At 34.8% G+C, this 16681-nt stretch overlaps 1 protein-coding gene across 1 annotated transcript in view; it reads right to left on the bottom strand.

The window, feature by feature from the left end:
- LOC149782438 (COP9 signalosome complex subunit 7b-like) overlaps positions 1 to 15757 on the bottom strand; it is a 47726-nt gene extending 31969 nt beyond the window's left edge. Inside the window, exons 1-4 of the mRNA XM_089933842.1 lie at positions 15630 to 15757; positions 13316 to 13483; positions 4649 to 4724; positions 1504 to 1592 (exon numbers count right to left, since the gene is read on the bottom strand). Coding sequence (XP_089789968.1) covers positions 1504 to 1592; positions 4649 to 4724; positions 13316 to 13474 — 324 coding nt within the window. The 5' untranslated portion in view covers positions 13475 to 13483; positions 15630 to 15757. The remainder of the gene's footprint in view (positions 1 to 1503; positions 1593 to 4648; positions 4725 to 13315; positions 13484 to 15629) is intronic.
- Positions 15758 to 16681: the final 924 nt, after the last annotated feature.

Consider the following 16681-nt stretch of genomic DNA (forward strand, 5'->3'; position numbering starts at 1 on the left):
TTCTCAATACCAATTCAAAGATTCCTTACCATCTGAGGGAAAGCCAGCTTGCTAAATAATGTGATTACACAGTTTGCATTATTTAACACTGTCCCCATTTCTGTTGCAAAAATCAAAACTTTTAAATCGAATCAATATATGTAAAACATAAGTTGTGTAAATCAACTAAAAATCCTGAATGCAATCAACGATATATAGCTCACCACAAAAAAGTTTTCAGTAGTCATCAGCGGCCATTGTATTGATAATTATCATGCTGATAATTCTGGCTGAAGTTAACAGTGAAATATGTTGACCACTGACAGGGTATAAAAACACAGTAAGAAAGAACATTCTTTCCTATAATATCAAAGTAGAGGTTTATACTGAGCTCATTAAACCAGAAACTTAATCAGGTTCATATAAAATTCTGAATGATAAATTCAAAGACTTTTCCCAAACTTTTAAAGACCACATACATTTCCAAGACCAATTTTCACTAACATTTTGTATACAAGTTATGTTATTTGAGAAAACAATGAATGCAAAATACTACAATATTGTTTAATGATGAAATTCAAACTATAATTAATCAAAAGAAAGAAACCAGGAAAAGTCAACTGCATCCAAATCTAACAACCTTAGACAATTTTATTTGTGATTATGGAAAGAAATTAAATTCTTTGGGTTTATTTCAATTTTCAAAAACTTTTAAAGACCTCAAGGTAATCTGCTCGCGTTTCCCAAACTTTCAAGGCCTTGAAAATGCTACCTCATTTTTCCCAAACTTTCAAGACCTTGAAAGTGCTACATCATTTTTCCCAAACTTTCAAGACCTTGAAAATGCTGCCTATTTTTCCCAAACTGTCATGGACCTTCAAAGACCATAAGAACCCCGTGAAAAGTATCATCACTGGCCACACCTGGAAGCCAGATTTTACCTGGTGAAAGCCACAAACTTTTAGTAACCTTGGAGTAAAAGCCGCAATATGATCACAGAAGCACAGTTCGTGCATCAGTTGTTACCTTGACTAGCCACTACAGCTGTGGTCTCACATGAGATACATGTAGTCCAGTCATCTAATCCATATACTCATTCATTTTTATCATTTTAACATGCATCTATTACAACTGTTTGTCTAAACATAAGGAAAGCCCACTGTATCTATAGTAGCCATGTGTTCAATGCATCTGAATTAGTGCAATGGTACAAGCCAGCTCAACAGTCCACACACATCATTACAAGTTTCACCTATTTTGGACAAAACGGCAAGTTCCCTTTATGCTATTAAATCTACCAAACAACAGCATTTTCTTTTACTGACAGTGCTAATTTCTCCAAAGTGTCTGACTTTGAACTAGCACAGTACCAGGCATAATTTTCATCCATACCTAAGTGTAATAGGAAAATCACCTACTCAATGACAGGAAGGTGAAAGGGTTATGGAACTTTGGTGGCTATAATAAATATGACTGGATAGACAGAGGTGGACTGACGAACAGACAAAAAAGATGATAACTTACTTTGGTTTTTGTTGCTAAGGAGACAATGGTAAGATGACGCAGTTTGTTAACTTGAGCTTCTGTCAAAGGTGGGAGCTTTGATTGGTTCTCTGAAATTAGAATTAGGTACAAGATACACCGCTAAAAGTAAAACATTAGAGTATCAATTTACCCATGGAAAAGCAATTTGTAGAAGCACCTGTCATTTTATCTATGCCAGCTTCATGTATACGTATTAGAACAACTGAACTGTAAAAAGATAATCAGGATGCTCTGGACACTTTTACATTTATTGTACTATTACTGGGAAGGAGTCCCTGGTGGCTGAGTGGTTGAAAGCACTCGCCTTTACTTATCACTGCCATCTCACCTCTGTCCATGTGAGTTCAAATCTTGGGATCAACCAATGTGGGTATGTGATAAAAAATGTCAGTAACTTACCTGCGTCAGTGATTCTTGCCTGGGTTTTCCATCAGTTATAACGGCTGAATTGTATAGCCTATCAAGTGCTGAAAAATGGTGTTAAACCCACAACAACAAACAGGAAAGTTTCATGGGATATGACCCCCCTCAGGTTTATTTCCTGAACACTAAAGGATACAATTTAAGTTATGCTCCTTGTCAAATGTTATTATACTAAGTACAAAAAATATAGTATGAAAATATAGTAGGTTTAGTAACATTACTTATGCCCTACACTACAGTGAGAAAACTATTACAGGGTGTTTGTGTTAAATTTCTGATAATTTTGATTGCCTCAAGTAATTATTCGCAATCACTAGTCCTAACACAGACATTATATCTAACTGAATTGACCACTCTGGTGGCCTAAGTGGTTAGAGCATACACCTCCAATGCAGGAGGTTGCGAGTTCAAAACCAGGCCAAGTTCAACCAAATACTTATAAAAAATGGCACTCAGCATTAAGAGTTTAGTGTTAGGACTGGTTGGTCTGGTGTCAGGATAAGTTGGGATATCATGCTACATGTCTGTGGCATGATGCCCCAGTGCTAGACATTACTATAAACTGCCACACTGCAGACATCGTAGCGATATGACTGAATTTTTTTAAAAAAAACTTTAAAATTCCAAATCACACACACACACTAGCTGTATAATTCTGTTGCCATAAAAAGGCAACCAACTATTACAACTACTATGCTATAATTAATAGTACATACTACTGTAAAAGCTTATTTATTAAATCAGGTTTTATTATCAATTGCTTGATGGAATGATAGACAGTTATATGGTAGGGTGGGTAATCAAATGAAAAACAATATCGACTGAAATATTGTAATATACTGATTTAAGAAGCAACAACACAGATCTAAAATTAAGTGATTGCAAAAAGTTATAAATTGAAACATGAACTCTCAGAAGACAGCATAAATGTGTGTAACAGCCATTAACATCAACTGAGCAAAAAAATCCAACTATTTGATACCAATTAACAACAAATTTCTCAAAGCAAAAATAAAGTGTGGAATAGCAACAAAATACCCATGGAAAATATATCCTTCCAAATAAATGTAAACATAAAATAATATAAAAAGTAATGATGTTAAATTATGTAAAATGTATCCCAAAAGTAAGATGCAAAGGCTAAAAATATAAAAACCTTAAAATACATGGTTAAAATTGTCAGATGACAGAATAGTTCAACTAAGCCCACTGCAAACATGCTGAACCAATTTCTAAGGAAATCCAAGTTTGTGTTGCAAATCCCTTTCCCACATTTTCTCTTCCTAAAAATGGTTTAGTTCAATCACTGCTTGTATTGTGTGTGTTTCTTGCTCAATGATGCAGCACTACCTCAACTTTGTACTTATCATGGTTAGTGTATGGACTTCCATACCCAGCTCCCCATCAAGTTCTCCAATCATCTCACTAGTGATGCTTGATTTCTAATATCTGATGGTAGTCTATATTGCTGCATGACACTGTACATGGATAATACTTGGGTCCATTTTCTGATTAATTTGAGAACATTGCACCGATCCAGACAAAAAGATATCCCCCAATGTTTCCCTCTCCCCCAAGTTTGCAACATTAATTAGTTAACCAGATTGCCTTGATGAGCTCCACAGTCTTGATTGATAAAGACCTTCCAGTTGTTGGCAATGAGCTGAGTCCTGGATGAGATGCAATCTGGCAGATCACAGACCAATAAAAGAATGAGGAGGGACCTAAGGTCCATTCCCTGTATAACACTCCATTGACTTCTGGAAACTTGTCAGAACATGAACTGTCAACAATTACTTGTTGTTTTCAGTCCTACAGGAAAGAATTTCACAGCCAGATTACGTATCACAAATGTTTTAACTCAACAACCTCAGGTGTGGTATCAAACATAATGCCTTATAATATTTAAAGATGATAACATTTTGTTGTATCCCCTTGTCAACTGAAGCCGTCAGCTCATGCACATGAGTTAAAAGCTGAGATGATTTATAAATTGCATCACTTTATGACCGATAAAGGTATACTTGTACCTGTATAGTCAATAGTACGCAAGAGACTAATCTTAAAAAAAAACACCTTTAGTGAAGATGATAAAGCATGCAATATAGGTCATGGTGACCTATTTTAAAGATCCTATACATGTATATATAAACACAAATATGCCTACTAAATTATACCTGGAGTAATTTTTGCTTAATCATGCTGACAATGTCCATACTAAATTACCTGTTTTAAAACAGACCCTGTATGACTCTGATACAGTGTGAAAACATTCATAGTTTGAAGTCAGACTTGATGGACTTGTGTCACTTATAACTTCCACACACAAAATATCCATAGATAAATGAATTCCAAACAAAAAACATGACAAATACAGGTGCCACACCACTTGGAACTTTGCAATTCTACTCAATACACATACACAAGCATATTTTGGTGGAAAAATGACATCAGCACAAGCTTTTTTTTGACTGACAGAGTTAGAGTAATGTTTCTAATTTTATCTAAATCAGATCATATCAACAACAGATCTGAAAAACATTAAAAGTGCACTAAGAACAAGATATTTTTGCTCTTGGGTCTTAAGTACATCTAGATGCACTCTCCTCACATGCTTTCACATTCCACATGCATTCATTCAGCAGAATACAGTATTTACAGCCAAGGCTGTTAACATGCAACTTCATAAACTAAACCATACCTCTGTAGTCTCTAAAGGTTCCATAGGCAAATAAATTCAGAAGATCAAAGTGTGGTGCATTTGAACCCTGTGACAACTGGAAAGAAAGGATATTGATTACATAATGTTTAATGCTGGTCTGAGTAATGTCATACATTAAATTATTCATTGGTTCATTTAATTCATTCAGATTCTTTGGAAGCAATTATAACATGGTTTCCATATATGCGCTGTTTATATTATAAGCTAGAAGCACTTGCAAGACTCATAATGGCAAATAAGGCAATTTTTATTATAAATCATCACCCCCAACCCTAACCAAGGGATCAGATGGCTTATTTAGTCCTACAATGTAGGACATTGATCCTGATATTTATGATGGGGAATCAACATCTTACTACTCTAATAATCAATGCCATATATTATGATACCTTTTTCCAAAGTAAATCCAGGCACAATCAAATGGCTATCTTTTTCAAAAACTTTTGACAACTATTTAAGGTGCTAGAAAAATAACAGTACATCTGCAGCTGAGAAATGTCAAATTCAGCTAAAATAAGAGTCAATTGTTTTTGACTAAAGAATAAAATCTAATCACAAATGGCCAAAACAAAGCTTCACGGAGAGCCTCCCCCCCACTTCATATATATAAGACCCAGTGCTTCATACTGTAGGACTAACGTCTCAGCAAGCATTTGACCCTGTTAACCCTGGACCCTCAGACATCAGAAATTGAGGGTCCTCATAGTAAAACTGAGGTCAAGGTGAAAAAATAATGAGTCTGTTAGAGTGTGTTAATCATTACACTCATTTCAAATCAATCAAACTGTCTCAGAATCAATCTTTTAGACTATAAATGTCACTATCTTTTGGTTTCATTGATTTAAAAAAAATATTATTATAAATCTAAAGTCTTCTTAATGTCCTTATGTACATTGCCAATTAAGATTTTACTTTTTTGTCTTTCAACCAAATTAGGGAAAATATAAATTCCAGGATTCATAATTTCCAAAATTCTGGGTTTACAGCCAATTATGGGGGTCACATGGTGCAAAGTCTCAAATAACTTGGGGGTCCAATAGTAGTTTTCTGGGGAACACAGTGCATCGCATGACCTCCAGGTCATTACACAAAATCTGTCACATACATTATGTCCCATTGCTATGAAAGTATGCACAAATCTTGGTTCAAACTAGTTTTCTGTTTGTAAAACATGCATACACCCAATGCAAATAATCATAACAAAAAATCTAGTCCCCAAAAGTTTAAAAGTTTAGAAAAATTGAACATATTGCTATAATTACACATACAAATCTATTCAGGTCATCTATATGCACACAAACATGCATGATTAATATAATTTGTCTCTCTAAAGTGCTTTTTACTTAATCTTGCTATGAAAAAAATGTTAAAATGCAAGGAGTCAGCAAATGTGTAAAACACTAATACATTGCAGTATTGACCAGAAAATTAAATCAGGTCACTAAAAAATATGTGTATCAAAGTTCATTTTGCTACCTCAAGAGCTTATTATTTAATCAAAAAAGTGTTCTCATCCCAAAGAAAGTTGAAGTCTAAAAAGTTCAAAACTGGAATAAAACAAAATAGTTGAAAAATGGCCATAATGGCATTGAAATAAACTTAGAAAAGCAACATTTGAAAAGAAATATCTGTAAATTTTATTTGTCTATTGGATGCGGGTTTTGCTCAATCGTATTAGATTTTTTTAAAATTAGTCAATGTCAAAAAAAGTTTACAACCATTTAAAAAAGGCAAACACTGTAGCAATGGCCTGAAAATCAAATAAGGTCATCTACATATGCACTTAAACATACTTGTCGAATTTCTTTTGTCAATGTTAATTGGATTAGCACAATCTTGCTAACATGTTTCTAGGGATGGGCAAGTGGATGAATGTACAGACATTGGATGTAGGCATGGAATGGACCAAATCAAAATGCCCTGACTGCAAACAACAAAGGATGTCGCTGTAATTACAACTTGTTAGTGTTAAGAGTTATGGTTCCCCACTCCCAGTGACCCTAGTGGAGAAGGTCAAAATAATATATCCCTTAGACCTATGATTTCCCACTTGCAGTGACCCTACTTAAGAAGGTCAAAATAATATAATAATAAAAAAATATATAACTCTAAATAATATATCCCTCTTGCAGATGGATACTAATAGGAACAGCTTATGAACCAAGTTTGCTGAATTTCCATGTAGTGATTTAAAACTAGATAGTGTCATGACCAGATGAACTGACAGACAGACAGTATTACAAAAGCATGGGGACACATACTTTTACTTCACCCTGATCACTTGCAAACCTGCTTCTAGTGCAGAGGCAGGTGTGGTTCCTAATCTTTTCTTATAGAAATGCCAAATATAGGCAATATTAAATTAAAAATAACAAATTACACCAATACTAATTAAACTATCCTGGATATCTCAGCTGGTTTATCATTGAAAACAGCACTTACTGAACTTGACTCAGGAATCAAGATTTCAACCAATTAAATAGGAAATTATATATTCTGAAGAACACTCTTTAACAAACATATTTTCTAACTAAATAAGACAATACAGAATTAAATATCAATCAAGAAAATGTTGGGAAATGCCTACTAGTGGAAACACTACAAGAAATCGATACCAATTAGAAAAAGCTTGTCAAATGAAATTCAATTTCTAATTTTATTTTAAATTCCATTTCAATCTAATCATTATTAATGTGATATGCCATCTACTATTAAAACAAGAAAAGAACTAACTGTCAGCACTATATGCAAGTACTTCCATTTGACTCTAATCAGTAATAGTCCTTTGGCATAATGACAGTACTAATCAAGTGCATATTCAGTAATAGTCCTTTGGCATGATGACAATGCTAATGAAGTGCAACATCAGTAGTCCTTTGGCATAATGACTGTGCTAATCAAGTGCATATTCAGTAATAGTCCTTTGACATGATGACAGTGCTAATCAAGTGCATATTCAATAGTAGTTCTTTGGCATGATGACAGTGCTAATCAAGTGCAACATCAGAATAGTCATATTGGCATGATGACAGTACTAATCAAGTGCAACATCAGTAATAGTCCTTTGGCATGATGACAGTACTAATCAAGTGCAACATCAGTAATAGTCCTTTGGCATGATGACAGTACTAATCAAGTGCAACATCAGTAATAGTCCTTTGGCATGATGACAGTACTAATCAAGTGCATATTCAGTAGTAGTCCTTTGGCATGATAACAATTCTGATCAAGTGCATATTCAGTAATAGTCCTTTGGCATGATGACAATGCTAATGAAGTGCAACATCAGTAGTCCTTTGGCATCATGACAGTGCTAATCAAGTGCAACATCAGTAATAGTCCTTTGGCATGATGACAGTGCTAATCAAGTGCATATTCAGTAATAGTCCTTTGGCATGATGACATGATAGTGCTAATCAAGTGCATATGCAGTAATAGTTCTTTGGCATGATGACAGTGCTAATGAAGTGCAACATCATTAGTCATTTGGCATGATGACAGTGCTAATCAAGTGCATATTCAGTAATAGTCACTTGGCATGATGACAGTGCTAATCAAGTGCATATTCAGTAATAGTCCTTTGGCATGATGACAATGCTAATGAAGTGCAACATCAGTAGTCCTCTGGCATGATGACAGTGCTAATCAAGTACAACATCAGTAATCCTTTGGCATAGCGACAGTGCTAATCAAGTGCATATTCAGTAATAGTCCTTTGGCATGATGATAGTGCTAATCAAGTGCATATTCAGTAACAGTCACTCGGCATGATGACAGTGCTAATCAAGTGCATATTCAGTAATAGTCCTTTGGCATGATGACAATGCTAATGAAGTGCAACATCAGTAGTCCTTTGGCATGATGACAGTGCTAATCAAGTACAACATCAGTAGTCCTTTGGCATAATGACAGTGCTAATCAAGTGCATATTCAGTAATAGTCCTTTGGCATGATGACAGTGCTAATCAAGTGCAACATCAGTAATAGTCCTTTGGCATGATGACAGTGCTAATCAAGTGCATATTCAGTAATGGTGGCGCTCACCAGATAATATGTACTTTTGAGAGAGTGACATATGTAAGGTGAAGTAGTTCGCATTTAAAACATGCACAGTGGAGAGACTGTTGGCATACCTCTATGCTACATTAATGTAATGTGGATGATATTTCTTTTGGATACTGTACTTTTGGAAATTTTACATGATTTAAGCACACTGCTAACTAAAATGACTGCTCTCTTGTGTTAAAAAATCAGTCTGAATTAGTCTAAAGTACACTATACATAGCAGCTATTAAAATAGGGAAAATGAATTTTGCCAGACTAGACAATACCAGCTTCTGAAAGTGCAATGAATGAATTACCAAATATATAAAATGTAAAAAAAGTTATCGGCTCTTTTTTATACAATTGACCTCTGAAGTTCAGGAAGTGAAAATGACCAAGTAGAGCTGGCACTTTTTTGAAAGGTGCACATTTGAAGTAAGGCCAAGCTGTATACTCTATAACCCATAGTACACCCATCAATCATACACCAAAATAAAGGGAATTAAAGGTTCTTTGTATTATACCTAAGATATACAAGGTCTTTTTTAAATAGCCAGTATAACCAGTGAGGAAAGCCGGGGACATTCTTTTTCTTTAAAATCCTAACCCTATGCAAAATGCAAAACTGTATAGCGCCACCTTAAAGAAAATAAAAAAACATTTGCAATTATTTTTTTTAATTTTCATATAATTATGTATGATGTTCTGAATAAAATGGTACATTCATATTGATGTTAAGCATGAAAATAAGCTAATTATGATCATTTTTCTCTTGCTTACATAATTTGCCATGAGGTATGTTTGTGTGAGTGGTGACCTTAATTATGGGGAAATTAGAAGACTTAGAATATAGGAATAGAGTCAACTTAAATTTAAAACTGTTGCAATAAGTGACAGAAATCTATGGTGAAAATGTTTCTTTTCATTTATTTGCAATGAAATAAAAAATAAATGAAGAGAAAGTGAATTCACTTCTTCCATATTAAACAATAGGCAAATATTTTACACTTTGACCTTTGACCTTTATGAAGCTGATGAGTTACCTCCATTTTCTAATTGTAAAATTCATTGTTGATATCTCTGAAATAATTCTGGCTAGTTTCATGTTCCTGTCATTCAGCATAACATTGGCTGCTATGTTTACAAAATGTAATGTGCATTCTTAAAATAGCTCACTTTTATCATGGGGGGGGGGAGGCTGGACTTGTTAGAGACTCTGACACTCATAAATACTGTTCTGTGGGGAAAAAGGCAGGAGAATTATTCATAAGGATTGTTTTGATGCTTGCGACTTAAATGTTTCAGCCATATAAACATAATTAAATCATACAAAAATAATACCTACATCTTCTTTATGGTGGCGCTCACCAGATAATATGTACTTTTGAGAGAGTGACATATGTAAGGTGAAGTAGTTCGCATTTAAAACATGCACAGTGGAGAGAATGTTTGCATACCTCTATGCTACATTAATGTAATGTGGATGATATTTCTTTTGGATACTGTACTTTTGGAAATTTTACATGATTTAAGCACACTGCTAACTAAAATGACTGCTCTCTTGTGTTAAAAAATCAGTCTGAATTAGTCTAAAGTACACTATACACAGCGGCTATTAAAATAGGGAAAATGAATTTTGCCAGACTAGACAATACCAGCTTCTGAAAGTGCAATGAATGAATTACCAAATATATAAAATGTAAAAAAAGTTATCGGCTCTTTTTTATACAACTGACCTCTGAAGTTCAGGAAGTGAAAATGACCAAGTAGAGCTAGCACTTTTTTGAAAGGTGCACATTTGAAGTAAGGCCAAGCTGTATACTCTATAACCCATAGTACACCCATCAATCATACACCAAAATAAAGGGAATTAAAGGTTCTTTGCATTATACCTAAGACATACAAGGTCTTTTTTAAATAGCCAGTATAACCAGTGAGGAAAGCCGGGGACATTCTTTTTCTTTAAAATCCTAACCCTATGCAAAATGCAAAACTGTATAGCACCACCAATAGTCCTCTGGCATGATGACATGACAGTGCTAATCAAGTGCATATTCAGTAATAGTTCTTTGGCATGATGACAGTGCTAATGAAGTGCAACATCATTAGTCCTTTGGCAAGATGACAGTGCTAATCAAGTGCATATTCAGTAATAGTCCTTTGGCATGATGACAGTGCTAATCAAGTGCATTTTCAGTAATATTCCTTTGGCATGATGACAGTGCTAATCAAGTGCATATTCAGTAATAGTCCTTTGGCATGATGACAATGCTAATGAAGTGCAACATCAGTAGTCCTTTGGCATGATGACAGTGCTAATCAAGTGCATATTCAGTAACAGTCCTTTGGCATGATGACAATGCTAATGAAGTGCAACATCAGTAGTCCTTTGGCATGATGACAGTGCTAATCAAGTACAACATCAGTAGTCCTTTGGCATAACGACAGTGCTAATCAAGTGCATATTCAGTAATAGTCCTTTGGCATGATGACAGTGCTAATCAAGTGCATATTCAGTAATAGTCCTTTGGCATGATGACAGTGCTAATCAAGTGCATATTCAGTAGTAGTCCTTTGGCATGATGACAGTGCTAATTAAGTGCATATTCAGTAATAGTCCTTTGGCATGATGAAAGTGCTAATCAAGTGCATATTCAGTAATAGTCCTTTGGCATGATGACAGTGCTAATCAAGTGCATATTCAGTAATAGTCCTTTGGCATGATGACAGTGCTAATCAAGTGCATCATCAGTAATAGTCCTTTGGCATCATGACAGTGCTAATCAAATGCATATTCAGTAATAGTCACTTGGCATGATGACAGTGCTAATAAGTGCAACATAAGTAGTCCTTTGGCATGATGACAGTGCTAATCAAGTGCATATTCAGTAACAGTCACTTGGCATGATGACAGTGCTGATAAGTGCAACATAAGTAGTCCTTTGGCATGATGACAGTGCTAATCATGTGCATATTCAGTAACAGTCCTTTGGCATGATGACAATGCTAATGAAGTGCAACATCAGTAATAGTCCTTTGGCATGATGACAATGCTAATGAAGTGCAACATCAGTAGTCCTTTCGCATGATGACTGTGCTAATCAAGTGCATATTCAGTAATAGTTCTTTGGCATCATAACATGAAAGTGCTAATCAAGTGTTACAGCCAAATGCCCAGGGCCTCTCTAATTTCAGATCAGGCCCTTCCTGTATTCCATGTGATGTGCCCATCAGGCTTGTGAAACAAATCTTATTAGCCTGTGAAAACTATTACCATGCTGACAAATTGCATACTTTTATTTTTAAGTTATTGAAAGACTAGAAAATTATTAATATTTATCCATAGGAGACTGTACTTCAATCAAAAGCTGTAAACTTTGTGTACAAATGAAGAATTTAAGCAACAAATGTGGAACATATCGCCTGGAATACCTATAGTTAGTGCTCACTCAGCTTTGACATCAATGTGATTATACCAATGACTGGACAAAAATACTGTTAAAGCCATTTTTCCTTTGAGCACTGCATGAGCCAATTAGCAGATTGTCTTACCCAATTACAATATGTGAAATGAACCATTAACAGATAACAGATTGTCCCAACCAATTAGAGTACATGAAAGAAACCAGTAACAAACTATCTTAACCAATTAGATTAATGATAGAAACCAGTAACAAACTGTCTTAACCAATCAGAGTACATGAAATAAACCAGTAACAGACTGACTTAACCAATTAGAGGACATGAAAAGAACCAGCATAATAGTAACATCTGTGTGAAGGGTCAGCCTAATTTCTTGACAGCTTTTTTTAAGTTGTTGCTTTTGCCTTAGCTGTGTGTTGTTTTTCAAAATTTTCAATGATGCATTTGAAAATAAACTTCCAGGTTCTAATAAAATGAGCCAATTTCTGTCTTTCTTTCTTCTGGACCATTTTATTTCTTCAATCCACTTAAGCAATGTTCCTGAACCATGCAACTGCCATGTGCAGACCGTTTTTATTAGTGCAAATGATACTGGGTTGTACTTGGTCACTGAAATGTGTTATTTTGACAAATCAACTAGTGCAAACATTTTAATGCCCATGATTCCAGTGGCTTATGAATGTATAATAGGTATGAAACTCTTGTTAGCTGGTGTCAGTTTACCATGGGTACATATGTTCTGATCCAAAAAAGGGAAGTAACTCCCACTGTACTGATATGATAAAGTGAGTCTACAGGATCCTGTGAGAAATTTCATCGCAAAAGGCAAATGTGAAGTTGAAAGCCACCAACATACCTATCACAAGATTGTAAGTCTATATTTATCTGAATGGGAGTTGCATACAATTATGCATGTACTAATGCATTAATGCATGTTTGCTCACAACAACCCACATTTTCTTCTAAACATATGATGATAATTTAACATAACTGAGAAAATGATATTTAAATCATAACACATTTTAAAAATTACCATCTTCACTTCAGTGATACAAAAAAAAAACATACAGAACAATTTGCATGAGAAAGAAGATTCTGCAAGAATCATGGCTCAATTTTCTCCCCATAAAGGTTAACATCCCTCACAAGATCCATCCCCCCTTTTTTCAGGTTTCATACCTCTTGAATATTGGGTAAATCTAGAAGTTCTCCAAATACATAGACACCTGGGGCCTCCAAGACCTGTTTAATGAGTTCCACTGCTGCAGCCCCTTTAATGGACTTGGCCAGCAAAACAAACTGCTCCAGTGGGTTGCTGCTGATGCTCTTCTCAGACATGCTGCCAATCTGTTGATAAAAAGACTAAAGACTGATAGAAAGAGAAAATAATAATATTACAAGAAAACATGAAAAAATGCCCACTTGCACTGAAAGTAAGAAAGAGAATTTACAATTTTTGTATGTTATCAGATTCAAATTCGTCCAGTAGTTCTTAAAACCTTCTGCAACATATGTTGTTTCCTTCATTTTTTTTATCTTGTGAAACAATATCTTTTTAATTGAACATAATTATTTTATTGCAACAAACATTTGTCTGAAATTTGTTTTCTTTGAGCAATGCACAAGCTAATTAAGAGACTGTCTTAACTAATTAGAGTACATGAAAGAAACCAGTAACAGATTGTCTTAACCAGTTACAGTACATGAAAGGAACCAGTAACAAACTTTCTTAACCAATTATAGTACATGAAAGAAACCAATAACAGAAAGTCTTAACCAATTACAGTACATGAAGAGGAACCAGTAATAGTCTGTCTTAACCAATTAGAGTACATGAAAGGAACCAGTAACAGACTGTCAAAATTAGAATACATTAAAGGAACCAGCATAACAGTAACATCTGTATGTAGGGTCAGTTTAATTTCTTGTTAAATAGCACACCATAGACAACTTTCATGCTTACTATATGTACCTTAAACTGACAAACTATCTGCTGATACAAAATCCCTGTTAACTGTATCCCTAAAGTCAAGCTAGATTCAGTCCGTTATTCACTGCTATGACACATGATTATAGTTCTCACACATCAACACAAGATGCAACAGTAACACCTGCCATGAGAGACCACTGCTATGAGAGACCACCTATTTTGAGAGACTAGGATTTCCATGCAAAGATTTATTGATTATATAGTGTTATGACCTATGATGAGACCACCTGTCCTGAGAAATCATTGTTCTCAGCAGAAGGGGTGGTCTTTCAAGACAAGTTCTACTGTAACATTGATCCTATGCCCAAAAAAACCTATGCCCCTCCCACCTCTCATTGTTAAACTAAATTTGTTTCCATGACAATATTGTACCACACTTATGCTGTGGCAGAGGTTTATGGACCCTGGTGATTACAAGTTATTGAAGAAAAGGTGTAAACAGCAGAGAAGATGGTTGCTGCAACATTTAATCCTTTAGTATAGTCAGGATCTGTCCCATTCTGACATGTGCCCATCATGTCTCTGAAACTAATTGCATTACAATAGTACAATTTAACTCAGAATGATTAAATTCATTCAATTTCAACTATTTAAACTAGTCCTTCCTCCATCTGTACAAACTCTTTCAAAGTTTAAAAAAAAATCACTCAGACTATGTACATCCAAGCCATTTTCATCACTGTCAGTCATCAACTTAATCCACACACATTTAACAACTTTGGTTCTGAGTTCGATATAAAGTAAATAGTTAATGTGTTTACGTGCACTGCATGCAATGTTTAAGTTCTTGAATGAAATGAACCCATCAAAACACCTTCTTCAATATTAATATTTTTAGTCATTTCGTTAAAGAAAATACTTCAACTTAACCCAATTTCAGCATTCCAGCTTCCATCGCATTCCAGCCAATTAAATGTAGGCCAATGAACATATTTGAAAAATGGTCCATTTACTTGTATGAGAATTTGAAATAATTAGAGAAAAAAAGACAGCTGAGTAAGTAAAGTATGACTAAAACATTATGACTTTAATTTGTAGAAAAGCGTCAATATGGGCCCCCAAGTGTACGAGATGTATCTGAAAATGTTACTTTTGTTACGATGGTAGTCGACATCAAAACACGTTACACAGTACCTTTATTTAAGCAGTAAAACCTCGACCCCCAAAACATAAATAACAGGATAGATGTCTTACATGGTAGGACTTGGTGGCGAATCGGACAAGTTTTCAATTCCTATTTATATCTTGAGAAATGCTTTATTCCTACTGTAAATTTAAACACAAGCAGCAGAGAAACTAGTTTAAATGTTTAAAAAGACTGGACAGCCTAGTCCTTTAGAATTTTTTTTTTAAAATTAACTGGACTCGGCTTGGTGACAACAGTTTACTATACGAGTCCACCATGATGATGTTCATATTAGAGACTGGAGACATTTCACGAAACACTACAGCTGGCCTGTCGGCTCTCTGAACAAATGTTTTACTCTAATAGATATAACTTACAATAAAATTAGTTCCAGAAAATGACTTCAAATTTTATCAAATTCCATTCAATCTGCAGCTTTCAACTTCGTTTTTTTGCTAACAACATGAATTCTAGAACGACGGAAGTAATGGATGTGTTAGTTCCCTTTCATAGGTGCGGAAAATGCCTACTCAAACGCAAAACATTAAAGAGAGGCGGAGGATAATAATTCACTAAAATCAGGGAAAATCCGTTAAAATTTCTTATTGGGGGATTCTTTTGCCAAATCATAATTTATTATGTATGTAGCTGCAGTAAATCGAAATATATCAATACTTTCCCACAAGAGCAAAGTGAACTAATTTTCCTGATGCAATAGTTGCTGAGTAAAATGTATAGAAGCGCACGGATTCCTTTGCATGATATTATCTCCAATAATTCTGTTAAAAAATAAAAGGTAAGAAAGAATGAATGCAATTAAGGACGCAAGATCTAAATGCAACATTTTTTGTTTAGGAAAAGAAAACAAATGCTAGCAAGAAAAGTGCATTATCCCATTAAAAGTAAACAAATTAAAATAAACATCTCCAGTTACACGAAACAAACAAAAATCTTAGTCCTACATGAAACAAATTCAAGGGAGACTGAAATCATTCAACCAGTCTTAAAACAAAAATTGAAATATTGGCAGTGTAATAAATGCAGAAAGGTGTTTTCCACCACACTGCAATGCAATCAAACGGCCGCAAAGGATGTCTGCAAAAGCATCAACAAGCAAATAAATATCAGCATTTTGCTAGTACATGCGTAGAGCAAGCAAGATTTTTACACGATTTAGTGACGTGTACATAAAATATATTAATATGCATTAAACAGCATTGTAGCGGCTGCTACTGGTGATGTGGTATTATGATGTTGTACCTTATTATAAGGTGTCCGCTTTATTTGGCTATCGTTATCTAGAGGATGATCGCCCTCGATATTGTTGCCCGGATCGAGTAAATATTAAAACAAAGTGTGAAATCATAGATGGAATAAAAAGATATCTGAGCAGATATATAGAACAGAATGACAAGAGCCCTTATACATG

The sequence above is a fragment of the Sinohyriopsis cumingii genome, chromosome 15, assembly GCF_028554795.1.
Source record: "Sinohyriopsis cumingii isolate HCF-2022 chromosome 15, ASM2855479v2, whole genome shotgun sequence".
NCBI classification, from domain to species: domain Eukaryota; kingdom Metazoa; phylum Mollusca; class Bivalvia; order Unionida; family Unionidae; genus Sinohyriopsis; species Sinohyriopsis cumingii.